We start from the raw sequence: 17,470 nt of genomic DNA, 5'->3' as shown, positions 1-17,470 counted from the left end.
ATAATGGTGCAATATTATGGTCAAATACCAAAAGTTGTCCGGCCTACAAACGACTCAAAACACTCAAATATTTTTTGACAATTTGGCCGGTAGGAAGATCTTTCACCTGCCTTGACGTGGTTTTTATGGTATAGGCTCAGCTTTGTCACGATATTCCGCCGACTGTTTGTTTGCTTTTTGTTCAAGACTCATCGTCAGTAATAATATGTTTCATGACAAGCTGGTTGTTGGAAAGCATTGATTTGCAGGAATTTCAAAAAGGAAACTACTCAAGGAATTATATTTATCGTAATAGTCAAAACACATTTATTTGTTACTTAGGGAACAAAATTCATCTTTTACAAGTAGGTGGTTCAAACGCCTTGAATCTTCTAGAGTATCATATGTAAATTTGTATACATTTCAATTATTAAGAGTAAGCTCCCGCTAAGAGACTGACAACTTTATCGTAAATTTGGTATTCTTCATGTTACACATACTCAAATCGATAATTTCGATATGAATTAAGTAAGCAGCAGTGCATCGATAAACTTAAGTAAATTTTTACCTATGAACCTCTTCCAAAGACCACTGTTTATCGATGGCGTTGGTGAACTCAATTGAGATTGTAGAGCATTCCACGACGAATTTCGTCAATGTATTCCAAAATCAGTTGTTGCTCTTGAAACTATTAATACTGTGCGGAAATTGATAAGGCAAGATCGTATAATTCAAAGCAAATGTTAGACTGTTTATAAAAAACTGGACACGTCGCAACCACACCCCTAGGACAACGTAGAATAGTAAATTCTGTGTGAGATACAACCATTTGTGATAAACAACTTTCCCAACGATTAAGGAAGCTGTCATAAATCGACTGAAAATGCTGAATTTTTGAGCCATGAAAGCATCGATTCGGTGAGTCATTTTCTGTATAGTTCTTACTTGGGACCGAATGACTTCTTTTTATTTCCTTACGTAAAAGATAATATAATAGGTTAAGGTGTTTTTCTGGTTTTGAGATGCCTCAGTTAGAGTTGGAAAAGTGATTCCACAATTGGTTCAAACGAATGCCAGAGAATACAGATCTCCTATGAGAATATTTTGAAAAACAATTCAGCGACTTTCGATGATTGATACTTGTTTTTGTTCTCCAATCCCGAAATATGAAGGCACCCTCGTAGAGTATATTTTTCAGCCGCATACAAATCTTTCTTGAGAAATTAAATAAAATGAATGCAGATAACTCTTTTCTTCACACCGAGAAAACTTTTATATGCATAAGTATAGATATACATATAAGGTACATGGATAACTAGATTACTCTCAGCATTAACCAAATAATATGTCAGTAATATTTATGAAGGCGCGCATTCAGATTTTTGAGCATTTCATCAATCAACAAACGCAAATCGCAATTAAGAACAATCAAGGGAGAATTTTGGCGCATATTTCTGCGCGCACCGAATGACAAAAATAAAACTACCAAAAGCCACTGAAAAGATGGAACAGGGTAGAACAAGAAAATATGTCACATGGAATGTACATACCAAGACGTCAAAACAAAAAATAATAACAACAACAACAAAGAAAGACGCTCCAAGTGGCCAAAAGCAACAAGCGATTTATTTTCACATACCATCACAGACAAAGCAAAAGCGCCGAGTGATCACAAGGACACAAAAACACATTACCATACACTCACATTAACGCATTGAGATGTATAGGCACACCCAGTGAAGCCTTTCTTCCACATTCCCGCTTGTTTCTTGTGTTATTGACCATGTTGCTGTCGTACGTGTCGCCGCATGAAAATGTTAATTTATTGCCAACGGCATAAATATCGCGTTACAACAACAACAAAAGCATAAAACTAATAACAGAAAGTTAAGCAATACTTTGTTTAGAGTAATAGCCGATGCGCTACAGCATCGTATACCAGCTGAGAGACGAGAAAGAGGTATGGTAGGTGGTTGAGAAAAAATCGCTGTGACTTACATCGACATTAATGCCAGACACCGGAAAGACCAGCGTGGGCGGTGACTCCTTGGGCACATAGCGATAGAATTCCTCAGTGTCGAAATACCAGCGAACCGAATAGAGAGCAGCCTGCAATGAGAAAGCGAGAGAGAGAGAGTGAGAAGCAGAGCAAAAATAGTTAACAAATAAGTGCAAAAAGAAGAAGCGCAAAAATAGACACACAGCAGGGCTAGAAGAGTGCTGGTGTCGAGGCCGTGTGTGCCAGCAGGCGAGTGGCAAGTGGAATTAGAGACGAATTACCGTGCAATTAATTTAATTGAGAAGCTCACAGTGAACAGCATGCCAGACATTCTAAATAAAATAATACGGACGTAATGAATGGCGGGTGATGGCAGCGTTCCAAGCAGATTGCACAGTGGCAACTGTCAAGTGACAATTAATGGCAGCGGCGCTGCACGGTGCCTAGTATTTATGACAGAAAGCAAGTTATGTTTACAAATTTTAAGTGCTCACAGCAATAGTTGTCGCCTGCTGGGGGCATGTTGGTATTGCAAGTGCAGCGAAATGGCACACCTACTGTGGGAAAATTGCGCAAATATTTGGGATGCGTATGGGAATTAAACACCAGCGTTCATCACAACTACAAATAAAATATAACGGTTAATGTTAACATACCTGCCCCAGGTCGTACTGGCATGAGAGCGTTGCTGCGTTGCCCATTATAACCGCCTCCGGCACGAATATCTTCAGGTCCTTCAAACAGTGCGCTGTCGGTGTGATGCACGGCGTATGAGTAACCAATGCGTTGTTATATTTTCAAAAGAAAAGATAATGCGGAATATATTACAATTGTAATTAATTTAAAGTTAAAGTAATTATTCACAACTGCTGTATATATTAAAATTCATTATAAACATATAATGCATGTGCATATAAAAAAGAATAATACGATCTTTCAACCAGCTTTTATTATGATAAACAGTATATGCAGAGGCTTGTTTAAAAAATGCGCCAGCTTGTCACACATTTTATGCAACAAATTTTAACGACACATAATTTTTTTACAGAAAGGTACAACACAAATTTTTTGTAAAAAAATTGGAGCTGTTGCCACCCGTGTTGAATTATTATTTATTTTATAATAGAACAAATAGTGATTTGATGTACACAAATTTTAAGGAATACGAAATTTTATTGTCAGTTAAAGAAAGGCCCAACAATTTTTTTTAAATATTTGCCCTTTTTTATTTTTTTATCACAAAAGATGTTTTCTCTTTTCAAGTATTTTTTATCTCTTCGCTTTAAAAAGCTTTACACAATTACATAATTTAAAAAAAAGTTATAATCATAGGGTCGTGCAAGAAAGAAATTAAGGTTAAGACCTTAAAAAAACGAAAGATACAAAATATATACTTCGGAACAAATACAAATCAAAACTTTTTACCGAACACCAAAAGCTTAGATACTAAAATATGCATCGGTTGAAAAAATTCTAAAAGCTATATACGGAAGAAATATTAAATGTGAATAGCGCAGTGAATGTCACTTCAAATCATAGAGAAACGTCGAACTTCCAATTTGCTTATTAATTTCCACAACAAAGAATTTTTCTGCACAATTGTAATTTTACTACAACATATATTTGTCTTAGGAAAAGTATTATAATAAAGAGTTCCGAAAAGGGTGGAGTCTCTTCTTTGTGTTTTGTTTTATTCTGGCAACACTGTTAAATGCTCGAAAGTGTGACGTCGCTTAAAATCGTAAGCTAATTATTTGAAAAAGATTTCTCAGAAACCAACGAATACTAAAATTGTATTTGGTCGGATATTGCCTTTTAAGTTATCTACAGTGATATTTCGAAATATTTTAAAACCAAGTACAGAGATTGACATAACCAATTTGCATGCAACTACGAAACATGGAGGAGAACACGCGATGATGTGGGACTGTATGTCAGCGCACGGAGTCGGTAATTTGGTTTATATCGACAATATTATGAACCAGTATGATAACATAATTATTCTCAAAGGAAATTTAATTCCAAGTGCTGAGAAAGTGTAATTCCGATCCACATATAAGCTTTACGCGTACAGTGACCCTAAACATAACTCATTTAATGCACGGTCTAACTGCCCAAAGGTATTAAAAACTCCCGCAATCTACGTATAAGAGTGTTATCGAGCATCTGTAGTATCTTCTTCTTCTTGATAGATGTAGACACCGCTTACGCGATTATAGCCGAGTTAACAACAGCGCGCCAGTCGTTTCTCCTTTTCGCTACGTGGCGCTAATTAGATATTCCAAGTGAAGCCAGGTCCTTCTCCACTTGGTCCTTCCAACGGAGTGGAGGTCTTCCTCTTCCTCTGCTTCCCCCGGCGGGTACTGCGNTCCATCCGGACAACATGACCTAGCCAGCGTAGCCGCTGTCTTTTAATTCGCTGAACTATGTCAATGTCGTCGTATATCTCGTACAGCTCATCGTCATCATCTGTAGTATCATCTTGAAGTAAATAACGAAAGCATAATATATCTAAGTAACACGACCTCAAGAAGGCTCTTGATGAAGTGTGGAGCGAAATTAGCGCCGATACATGTAAAAAGTTAGTCAACTCGATGCCAAAAAGGATTAGGATCGAAAAATGCGGAACAAAAAATTATTAAGTAAAACAATTATTCTTGCTTTCCTATTTGTTCCAATAAAATATCGTGTACGATTTTTGGTGACACGCAAAATGTTTGAGTTGTGTGCATTAAATTTTTCTTATGCTAAGTTAACTACTGAATTTATTTTCTTTTTATGGTTAAATAACAAGTTCAAATATTAATAAATATAGCATTTTATACATTTTTGTTCTGTGTACAACTTTAAGTGACAATCACTGTATAAACATGAAAAGATAGCTTGGCCTTCTATGCTTTTACGAATGAGTTCGAGAGATCTGAATATAAAATTTTGACATTAGTTAGAAATCATTGGCTATTTATGTGACGAAATAATGGTTCTGTCGTGATTTTATCACATTTTTGAAACTTAGTAAGACCATGTCAAAATATTAGGTTGTCAAAGAAGTCTTGCGGTATTTTCGATAGTTGGCGCTGAGAGCGCGTAGTTCAGGTTTTATTCGTCGCATCGGGTCATGCTATACCTTTTTGGAAAGCTCATTTCACGCGCTAACACGTGTTTGATTGATTGTATATATATATGACATATATATATTTACAGTAGTACTACGATAAAGGCAAAAATGCATCTCAAGCCGCCAATAAAATTTGTGCAGTTTATGGACCCGATACAGCTTCCATTTCCACCGCACAACGATAGCTTCAACGTTTTCGGTCTGCTGTAGACGTGATCGAAGATGCGCCTGTCGTCGAAAATTGCGATAAAATCGCTGAATTTTCCGAAAGAGACCGGCATAGTAGCAGCCGTATCATCGGTCAAGAGCTGGGCATAAGACATAAAAAAAATTTTATGAACAATTGAAAATTCAATAAAATACATTACAAATACCGCAAAAATGCCGCAAAAATACCGCAAAAATACCGCAAAAATACCGCAAGTCTTTTTTGACAACCTAATATAAATTATATAAACTAGAGGGATATAACCTCTCAACGATGTGCATATATAAAGTTTTTAAAGCATTTTTATTTCTAAAAAATCTCATTCTATTTAATAAGAAATAAATGTTTCCAACTATTTTTCAGTGAAAATAGCTGGTAATTTAGAATTAAGTTCCAATGATGGATTAATTTTTATAGTATTTCACGTTTAAAATCTTTCTAAAATTAATCTTTAAACAGGCGACGATTTTAACCATTCAACCAACGTATTTCATCTGAAAACCACTTTAATAATGAAAACAGACCTATTATCTGAAAATCTCTATAATTTTTTTATGGAAAAAATCTAAAAAAAAAAAAAAATATTATTTATTTGTCACATTCGTCGCCAAAAATGTGGCATGTAAAAATATGCCGTTATTATTTTTTGCCAGCTGTGCACGATAACAAAATATGCGATTATAGAAATTAATTAAGCTTAAATGATGGCGAATGAAATTAATTTATATTATTCTATGCTAACAAAGGCCGTTGATAGTGAAAAAGTAAAAAAAAACACACACACACAAACAAGATATGTATTTTATAAGAGCATATGCACGCACAAAATCACAAAAACACAACAAACAATTTAATTATGGGTGTATAAGCAGCGTTGATGGCAGCAGCATTTGCGGCATTGTTCGCCACCATTGTTGGTGTTGCCAATGTGGCGGCACATTAAATGCAGACAAGTAACGGCTGACAATTGCTATACAAACACACACATACGCACAGCAGTTTCTGCGGTTTGCCCGCCCAGCGACGCACACAAACGCCGTGTTACATACAAACATAAATGCGTGAAATAAATAAACTAGTTGCAAAAACGTGCTAAATTGCGCCAAATGCCAAACAAAAAGCTTAATGAAATATGCGCGCCATCACAAAAACACAGCGGAAAAACGCAAATTATGTGAAATATTAACATAATAAAATATTAACAGAGCCAGAGAGCGCCCAACGCGCGCACAATCGAACACGCGTGTGTGCTTATGCATGGATGTGTGTGTGTGCAATGTGCAACAAGCGCATGTATGTGTGTAGTGGCAACGCATTGCTGTGCTTGACACATAATTAAGTGGTTTCACCAGCAGCTATTAGCCAATTCTGCGTTGCCCCGTTAGCGCTGTCATTGCCGCTAACCGCAGCGCAGACGAAAGTCAATATATCGCAGGCGCGCCGACTGCAAGTGTTTGCTACAAAAGGCGGCGAATTCGAAGAAAATTTAAATCACTTTTTGGTTAATATTGTAAGAGTTAGCAAATGAGGTTTACATAGAGATTTCTTGGCTAAAGCAAACGTTTAGTTTTTGTGTGGTGATAGTTGATTGATTATATCGTCACTTAAAATGAAAAATATCGTAATATCACTTTTCACAATTTTACAAGTGATGGAAAAAGCTAATAGTAGAAACACTCATATTGAAACAAAATTGGAGTTCTAGTTATAAAATGGTTATATATTGGTTATATCTGACAGTGGTTTCACACTACAAGAGGGTGGATGACGCAGGAGCATGCATCTCGCCAGCGGAACTTACAATGCTAAACAAATACCTCCAAACTTCCTAATGGAATAAGAGACGGACTCTATTACACGGATCTGGATCTCAGGCTTTGTGGTCAAGATTGCAGCTGAGATAGCTAACAATTCAGAAACAAACACAAGGTTGACAATAGAAACGTCGAAACCCAGGCCGCAATCAAGGCAATGATCCCACATCGCACTACGTCAGAGAATATCCTTAGAAGCAAGAAGACAGAGTGCTGACAGACCGAACGAGGCGAGATAGGATGCCATAAGAATATGCCTGTTCGCCAAGAACATGTAAAAAAGCCCAGAAAAAAACAATTGTACTTTTTACTCAGACGATCCCGACAGATCTATAGGACGGTTGTCGGCCTAGTGGCATGTCACAACTTACTAACAACACCTGCGAGTACAAGCGGCATAATTAACGATGATACATACTGAGGGAAATAAGCCAGCGAGCAACGCTGAAACATGTTTTTCCTCTGTCCAGTAATATCGTCTCAGATATTTAAGGGTTTGTCTCCTGGATTTGTCATTGAAGAGATGGAAAACCCCAGTAACGTTGAGTAACGCTTCATTTTGTTTTTTTATTTTAATTACTAAATTTATTTTTAAATCTTTATGTAGAACAGGTAATCCAAGTAACTCAACCATTCTGATCATCTGGAAAACACTTACGACTAAACAATGTTTAGAAATAGTTTAACTTAATTACGAAAATTCATGTTCAATGATGAAGACCGTCGGAAGTCGATTCGGCGTTGTTTGCAGCATCTCGGACTGACGTATTAACGACTTTGCGCGTTTTACGACGAGATCTTAAATTGAAAGCATACAAAATATAGCTTCTGCAAGAACTGAATCCGCTCGACCTTCCCAAGCGATTATGGACTCTTGGAAAGTTCCAAGAAGATCTGATGCTTTCGAACCAAATTTTGTTCAGCGATGAAGCCATAATATAATTTCTGGTTAAACGGGTATGTAAACAAGCAAAATTGCCGCGTTTAGCACGAAGATACACCTGAAAGGATTCAAGGAAAAGAAATTCAAAGTATGGTGTGATTTGTGGACTGGAAACATGGGTCCATATTTTTTTAAAAATGAATGTAACCGTCAATGGCGACCATTATTCCGCCACAATAACTGACTATTTGATGCCTGAAATCGAAAGTTCGCGATCTCGGCGACGTTTGGTCTCAACAAGACGGCGTCACTTCTCACACATCGCATAAATCTAAATGCATTTATTGAGAAAACACTTACGTGAACATATAATTTCACGTTTTGTGTCGGTCGGTTGGCCACCAAAATCATGTAATATCACACCGCTTGTGTAATGTATAAAATGTAGAGTCTATGCGGACAATGTCGCTTCGATTCAGGCCTTTGAAATGACACGCCAGTTATTACTCGAAATGCTCGAACGAGTCATTTTCCGTTAAATTTGAAGTTTCTTTATTTTTTCTTTAAAAAAGTAGGTCTTAAACTGTTGAGTATCTTTTATATTTATTTCAAGCTAATGTTCTCAAATTCATACAGATATCCATACATATTTTTGCAAAAATATTCGAACATGATTTTTCTCCAACAAATTTATTTTAAATGTCACATAACTTACTTTTGATAAAATAGTTGGCTTAAAAGCAAATTGATCAAATATGTTCCAGCCATATGTATACCATTTAAATTAAACTAATGCAAATATATATATATGTTCATAAAGTGTATTTGATAAAAGCTTATCAGCCATTAATCGCTCAGGCGCTCACTGACATATGTACTCACACAAACACACAGGAATTATATTTGTGTACGTACGTCCATATAATGGATTAACTCATCATTGGAAGTGCGTAAATTGTTGTAACAATCGTGTTAACTGTGCACATGCCACAAGTACACAAAATTCATTTATGTACAAATAATAAGTGATAAAAATATGCAGATTCCTTCATTAAGCGACACATTATGCAATAAGCAAATGTCGCTGGCAACACTGTGGCACATGCCACATTTTCACAAATTGGCCGTTCTCATTATTGACAAATTTAAAGCAATGATAAAAACGAGCAGCAACAACAAGAACAACAACAGCAATAAAAGATACTGTGAAAATGCAGCTAATATAGGGTGATTTGTATACGAGTATATGAGTAATTGTGTGTGTGTGCGACTTAATGCAATTGCTTGTACACTTAATGTATTAATTTCATGCTCGCACACCTCCCCAAAGTGGAGTGTGAAAAGAAGAAAATTGCTGCGGTGGCAAAGCACCAACATATTGCTAGTGTGTGCTGTGGTGTGAGTGCATGGCCGTTGTGGCATGTGCAGCACAATACAAATTCAATTGTGCGCTTTTCACGCTACTTGCAGGCGCAGAAAACTTAATTACTCCAATACAGCAATAAAAATCATAATGAAATAAGGCAATCAAAAGGATAAAATAAAATGCGAGAGATTAAAATAAAAAATTTAAAAACTCTCTTCACTGAAAAAATAAAATCAAGCGTTGCGCCACAGCATGCGAACAATCGCTCAGCGAAAAAAAAGGGGGAAAAAATATAAAAAAAAAAAACGTTAACCATCATTAAGGAAATGAGAGCGAGAGAGACAACAATTGAAAATGAATTTGAGTGGAAAAAGTTGCGGTAATTATGAAAAAATATGTGAAGAATGTCAATTTGTGACAGTTGAGTATCGTCTGGCCTGTCAAATGCAGACATATACATACATGCATATTTTATAAGTAGTTGTAATCGCATCGAGGGGTTACACCTTTTACAAGTTTAGTCGAATTAAATATTATTTTCCAGCTACTAGTACGAAGACAGCTTAGTAGTATTCAGTTTCTAAAAGAACTGATTTGCTAACGACAAGAAAGAGCAGAAGATGGTTCTTAACCTTAGCTTTTAAGACTAGTGGTGGAACATAAGAATGTGTCCTTTTCAACTACGCATCACGATCTTTATAATGTAAATATTAATTAAGTTTCTACACCCTCCACAGGGTGTACTAAATTTGCCATCAAGTTTCCTATACCTAATTTAAATAATCGTTTTGGCAAGCTGTGTCGACTTAGTCATATCCATTTGTCTGCCTACAACAAATACGCAAACTAGTCTCAAATTTTTTGAGAGATCGATGTGAATTTCTGCACGCGTCCTCTTCGATCCAAATACAGTTCTTGTATGGACTACCGGCGGAGCTTCATTATCATGAGGCATGTAACAAGATGGAAGAAATATTGTATAATCCTTGCCATCCTTAATGCAGTCAGATCATCTGAAGAGATGTATAGAACAACATATTATTGGATACTTTATTTATCACTATGGCTGCTCTTATTTAGTTTTTCTCAGTCGTAAAATATGTACATTATGTTTACTAATTTCGTCCCGATCCACACGTTTCCAGAACTAAAGCCGCATCGTAGCCGATTCCCTCTAAATTGAGTAGGAGTTCGGCAGAGGCCACTTTGTTTTTATGCAGCTTTATTTAAAGAAACTTCACGGTTAAGTTCGGGTTTCCTCGAGGGGGCGGATAGAATCCCGCTCGCTTACCTGCGTCATCTAGCTTTACTGTGACTTCTAGGATCTCAATTATATCCCTCTTCACCTTTACATATTCTAGTGTGCTTTCATTGTTGACAGCCGGGTTGCGCTTCTTGAGACGAAAGTACTAGCTTCCTAGTATATATAAGAACCTTCGGTGTGAACGGAGTGCAACTACGGTCCCCTATTTCGGGAATGGGTCCCACAGATCTTTATGTATCGCAAACGCTTCCCTTACACTCTTTTCTTAAGCCCATTGAATAAGCTTGCACTATCGAAAGTTGGCATAGGCGTACATAGGTCTCCACCCAGTCTTGCGAAGAGCGAATTCATCTGTTCCAGCTCTGCCATTTCCACTTCTCTTCTGTAATTTTCCAAGGGAATCCTTCGGTAAATAAGTGCCTCTTGGCTCTCTCGCAGACTGTCGCTTCGGTCTATATTGTGAAGGTCTCTCATGATCGGGTCTGACGTATGGTCTACAGCGTGGTCTTTTTGCTCAATTCAGTAAGGGTAAATGTTAAAGATGTCAACAAATAAGTCTACAAAATATGGAAGGATATGGATAAAAAGAAGACTGTTATAGTCGTAGTGGACTAGTTTAGTAACAGTGATTGAACATCAAAACTCATATATTTAAGGGACTTACTTGAATTAAAATTCTTGAACTCGTAAGTTATATTTCGAAAATTACGGTTATTCTCATTTGCTTGTGCGATATAGTGTCGTAATTTTCTTTGAGTCTGTTTCACGGATCCAAATGGCCTTTAAATATTGCTACTTTGGTTTGTACGAAAAACAAGTGGCCTAAACTGGTAAGATGTGTTCAGCCTAAACGAATTAGAAGTGAAAATTGTAAAAATTTCTGGGAAAATTATTATTTTTTAGCTACTTATTGATTTTTCTTTGAACCACTGATGATTTTTTGCTTTGCGAGAATTATTTTCTTTTATATTTTCAGTTCCTGTTATCATTGTCGTAAATTGGTTTTATTTAAAAAAATTTACTCCCGAAAATCGTTTGCATTTCATACATTTGAATTTTGGATCATTCGCGGCTTTGTGCGCGCAATCACATTTATCACTCACACCTTTAAGGCATTCATTTTATTGGCATTTTTTAATCAGTGTTTCGCAATAATTGAAATTGCTACCCACCTTGAGCTTGTGCGCGAACTTTGCAACGGACCGACATGCGAGCGAGCGGTTAGTGAGGTTAAGGCTGAAGAGTCCACAGTCCAACAACCAATCGACCACAGGTACGCGCGGATGCAACCAGCACGAACAACCGCCTGCCGCCTTTTGCAGCGCCACATAAATAATAAAGGAGACAATCCGCTTCGCGCACCTCCACCGCTGAGAGTGCATCATTGCATTTTTATAACTCAATTGCAGCAGCTTATGTCTGCGCGTCCGCCCGTCGTTCATCCGATCGACCGTTTGCTCGCCTGACCAGTCGCCACCGGTTCCGTTCGCCTCCCATGACGTTATGCGAAATTTGCATACGCTACATTTCACGAATTTCCTACATTTCCTCAGCACCGCTCCATTTTAATAGCGGCTTCTTTCCTTCGATTTTTTCAACTCTGCATTTTTATGATCACCGATTGGGTAATAAAAAGTATGTTGTTTTTATCACTTTGGCAGCATCGGTAAACAACAACAGCGCCCGTGTGTGGGGAGAAATAAGGCTGAGGACACAATTAAAAATGAAATAACCGAATATGTGATTAAAGTTAAATTAACTGCCGCATTGCTGACAGCAACACCAACAACGAAAACAAAAGCAAGAACAGCAACTAAAAAGAGTGATGAGGTTGTTGTCGAAATTGTCAATATGAAAATAAAAAATATTTTCATACGAAAGCACATTAGGGTGAGGCTACCATCAGCAGTATTCATGTTTTCTTAGATTACTTTAACTTTTTTAATCAATATTAAAAAAAAAAAAACAATAGTCCGAAAAAGGAAGGGGAGGGGGTCGGAGTAATTTGTATGAAACAGTAGGTAAGAGTAAGTGCGGGTATAACCGAACATTTATAATCTTGCAACTCACAAGGATTAATGCCTTCCAGTACAAAAGTCTTGTTAGTTAAATGGGGTCTACAGCGTGCATTCATTCGATTTTATCCAATCTAAGTACAAAAGAGCACTTTTATAAGGAAAGAAAACTTTCTTTTATTAAGATAGCAAGATAGCGCGCATATTGAAATTTGTAAATCTTTTTATTATGTATGTGAAAGCTAAGCGAACCATTGTCACGCCCACAAAACGTCATTAAGGGAAAATGTTTAATTTTTATCATAGCTGAGTAATAAAATAAGATATAGAACTACAATTTGATTCAGAGGATTACAGGAGTGAAGAATTACAATAGCCAAATTAGATGAAGTTGGATGATAACCCCGCTCACACCCCATATATCCGTTAAAAACTACTAGAAACGCGATAAATCAATAACTAAATACTCCACAGAAATTCAATTTTAGACCCCAAATTGTATGAGAGGGTTTTATACGAGCCAGTGTAAAATTGTAACCCGGGTGAGGCACCACCTGCAATTAAGTAAAATAACATATCTCGCAGCCCGCTCTACCGATTTCAACCAAATACGATATAGAACATTTTAATAAATTTTTTTTTTTTTGTTACAGTGCCACTTCCCATATAACATATTTTTAAATTCCATTTGAATATTTTCTCTTTCGTGAATAAGTCAAGAACCAAGAAACATAACGGTATAAAACTTTGCAGGAATAATACCTTCAATGTATGTCATCTTATGATTTAAAACCACCAAACACTATTCAAGCCCTTATTTACTGAATATTTATAGTCTAGTTTCCAAAGCTGACTTTTTACGGCAAATATCGGTCAATGTGTAAGATATAAAAATTGAAACTCAGGTATAATCTTTTGTGTTTTTCTGATAATAGTGTATCCTTGTGCTGAAAATGGATAAAATTTAGTGAAAACTTGACTTAGCCGCCATATAACAAACACATAACATCCGGTTCCCTTCACTCCATAAGATTTGTAATGGTATCTGAGGTACCTTACTGGATCTCTGGGAACATTTTATTAGTATGTGCCGTATTCATGGTGTACTTAGTGTTGCTAAAAATAGATATAATTAGGTTCCCTATACAACGTACGTACCAGGTTGTTCAATAGGTTTTCACTTTTGATAAGAAACACTCAATTTTATGATTCAAAATACCCTTTATTATTCAGTATAATCTCCCTGAATATTAATACACTTGCTTCAATGATCCTCCAATCTGTGGATCACATCCCTGAAGTGAGAATCAGAATGCTTCAACAATTCGAACTTTAATTCACGGATTTTAGCCATTATCAAAATGCTCTTATGACAAAGTGCATTGTCCTAATGAATAATGATATTTTTCTTTTGCAAACCGTTGCAAAAATATTCAGAAATAATTGCTTTACCAGTTGACAAGTAATCCATAAACAAAATTTCTCTCGCATCCCAAAAAACTGATGCCATAACTTTCTTGGACGATTTTCGGACACTAACTCGTTTCGAAGCCGAACAACCAGGCTCATACCACTTTTAACCTCTTGTTTTGATTTAAGATCATGATGATAGACCCAAGCCTCCTCCATAGTGATGAGTACTACGATTGTTTTTCTTTTGTATGATTTTATCGAGGCTTCTGCACTGGTCTCTTAAAACCAGGGAACATTAAAGGTTAAATTGTGAATAGTGGAAGGCCATGTTTCCAACAAATATTCTTGTAATGTATAAATTTGGCCGCAGAAATTCAAACTTCTAATCAAAGTCCAAGCATTACAAGCACATGCCCTTTAAATTGTTTTCCCTTTAATTTAAAAGCTTTTCAAGAGAAAAAGATTTTGAAGAACTTTATTTTTTTTTTTAAATGGACGATATTTGCTTAGCGAGTGACTGTTGAAGTGATCAAGTGCTCGAAAATTTATTTCCCATTTCCTCAAGGAGAAGTCTACTACTCTCTTAATTATTCGAGCATGCAATAGATGCTTCTGACTCTCACTTTCGTATAATCAGCTCTTCGAATCTCAGATTTCCACATGCGAGACAGGAAATTTCTCCAATAGTCGATCTGAGACTGAGATTTAATTCGGCATATTATGTGATAAAACCGTTGCTATAATTCTCTTTTGTATTGGAAGTGTTTATTTGGTGAATTTATAAATTTTAAAGAATTTTTCAATACTCGATCAGTGATAATCATCAGTCATAATTAGTTATATACGTGCATCTTACGCTTGTCTTTCATAGTATTATATATTATAGTATAACTCCCAACCAGACATTTCAAGCCTCTTGGCGAGCAGCACTTATTCAACTGAGAAGAATTGTAGCTGAATAAAGTGCTTAATTCGAAAGCAAAAATTCCAATTTGGAGTTGAAATCAAAAGTTCTTAAGAATGATTCTCTATTGAATAAGGTTTACAAAGAAAAGCTCTACGGACCCTAATGCAACCACTTCATCACTATTTCATTGGCGCATTTTTTTCTCCAGAGAAATAATGCGGTAGTTTCTACTGACATTTATGCACTGCATTGCGTGAAATTATTGCCAAGTTCGCGCTGTCGAGTGTTTATCGACGCCGAGCAAATGTTTCACAACTCAATTTATCCATATAAATATTCACCAATTTTTTTCGCGCTACATGAAATTTTAAGCTTTTCTGTGTGTTTTTTCGAGTCCTGTTTTATTGGCTCGGGTAACGCATTTAATAAATTGCGATATTTGGAATTTTAATGGCATACAAATAAATAAATGCATTTCATTTGCGCAAAGGGTGATTAAAAAATCTGCGCGCATAAAAAACGAGTAAACGAGTAAGTGCAACACATTTGCATATGTATGTGTGATGGCGTGTTTTCGTAAATTATTTCAGCAGCTGGCAGCTTACAATTTGCATTTCGAAATTGTGTAAAAAAACGAAGGAAAACAAATATATTTTAAAAGTCTATTAACACATTTATCGTGCGCTCTTTTACTTTCTCGCATTCCTTTAATGTTGTTTGCTACTTTATATTGGTGACTGTGTGCGTAATTTATGCACGATGAATATGCAAATGCTTAATTACTGTTACTTACCGTTGAAACATATGTCGGTGATTATCATCCAGATCAGTGCGAACAGATTGAACCATTCGTGAAATAGTCGCTCTCTTTTAGACATGATTGCTGTAACTGCTTACGCTGTGGAAAAAGGGACGTTTGGTTGCTGATTAGCTGTAAAATAAGAGAAATTGGGTGAAAGTTATAAATTTTGAGCTTTTGTTGAGATATTTATAAGTAATAAGTGTTTCTTACTTGCGTAGATAATTATTATTCAAATTATGAAGGAGGAAAGAAAAAAAAAAACAAGAAAAATTAACTGAAGTAATGGGTGTTTCAATAGGGACGCTACTAGAGTAGACCGATAGGGACAACAAACTGCGCCATATTTTCCCCCCTCCTTTTTACATTTATTTTCAATACAGCTTGCCATTTCACCATGGAAAGACATGTGATCCAACAACGAGTCCAAATTATTAAAATTTACCACCGAAATTCGGGGTCAGTGGTAGACATAATCGTTCTGTCAGGTCAACAATTGAGCGTCTTGTGGAAAAANAAATTCGGGGTCAGTGGTAGACATAATCGTTCTGTCAGGTCAACAATTGAGCGTCTTGTGGAAAAAATTGAATCGACAGGTACAGTACAAAATGTTCCTGTGCTAGTGAGACAAACAAGTGCCCGTAGTGTCGAGAATATTGCTTCCACCAGCGCATCAATTGAGGAAGACCCAAATCAGTCTCTCACTCGTCGTTCTTAAGCGTTGGGCGTCTATGTGACGTCATTGTGGCGAATTTTGCCAAAAAATCTTGACCTACAGCCTGACAAGGTCAAATTGACGCATACTGAAGCCGCTGGACCACCAGTGTCGTCGTATGTTCATGAATTGGGCTAAGCAACTGTATTGCTGAGGCAGCAATCCACACATACGCCATGAGTCACCACTGATACCGGAAAAATTACGGTTTTGTGCAGTTTATGGCTCGGCGGCCTCGTTGGGCAGTACTTTTTTCGTGATGGTCAATGAATATTCTTCAGCTCAATGATAACCGAATATTTTTGGTCCAAATTAGATGATAGAGACTTGAACAATATGTGATTCCAATAGGACGGCGACACAAGCCACACAGCGAATGTCACAATCGATTTATTGAAAATCAATTTTGGTGAATGTGTTATCTCACGAAATGGGCCAGTCAATTGACCGCCGCAGTCGTGCGATTTGACGCCGTGAGGCTATGTTCTATGGGTCTACGCCAAGCCTATGGTCTATGCTAACAAGCCAACGATGATTGATTAACTTGGTGCAAATATCGAACGTGAAATTATAACAGCATCGGACGATTTACGCTTGAAAACCGTCGAAAATTGGGTACAGTATCTGGACGTTGCAAGCGTGAGCGTCGTGGCCATGGAAAATAAATTGAGTTCCATACATAATGGCATCGACTTTCACAGGAATAAAGAATTTCATTGATGTCTCAAACCGGCAGGGACTTTTAAATGGAAAACTGAAATAAATGATTTTTGTTTTGTCTTCAGATTCTTTGGATTCAAAATGAAACTAGGTACTAGGTGATTTGAAGGGTCTAAATATATGCTTTAAAAAGCAAAACAACCAAATCAAAGTGCATTATTTGGTATTAATTGATTAAGTGATCATTAAGCCACAAGTATGTGCACTTAAGTTTCCCTTTCATAGCTTTGAATGCCTCCAAATATGCTCGTCTGGATTAGCAGGAATATA

General features: G+C 36.6%; 1 protein-coding gene across 1 annotated transcript in view; it reads right to left on the bottom strand.

The window, feature by feature from the left end:
- LOC108965654 overlaps window positions 1–17,470 on the bottom strand; it is a 336,480-nt gene that overhangs the window by 31,166 nt on the left and 287,844 nt on the right. Inside the window, exons 7-9 of the mRNA XM_018928203.1 lie at window positions 15,760–15,897; window positions 2,635–2,726; window positions 1,978–2,088 (exon numbers count right to left, since the gene is read on the bottom strand). Coding sequence (XP_018783748.1) covers window positions 1,978–2,088; window positions 2,635–2,726; window positions 15,760–15,844 — 288 coding nt within the window. The 5' untranslated portion in view covers window positions 15,845–15,897. The remainder of the gene's footprint in view (window positions 1–1,977; window positions 2,089–2,634; window positions 2,727–15,759; window positions 15,898–17,470) is intronic.

This window comes from Bactrocera latifrons, unplaced genomic scaffold (assembly GCF_001853355.1).
Source record: "Bactrocera latifrons isolate USDA-ARS-PBARC rearing strain unplaced genomic scaffold, ASM185335v1 scaffold_144, whole genome shotgun sequence".
Classification (NCBI taxonomy): Eukaryota; Metazoa; Arthropoda; class Insecta; order Diptera; family Tephritidae; genus Bactrocera; species Bactrocera latifrons.
The sequence above is the reverse complement of the archived record's forward strand: the minus strand, read 5'-3'. Positions and strand labels throughout refer to the sequence as shown.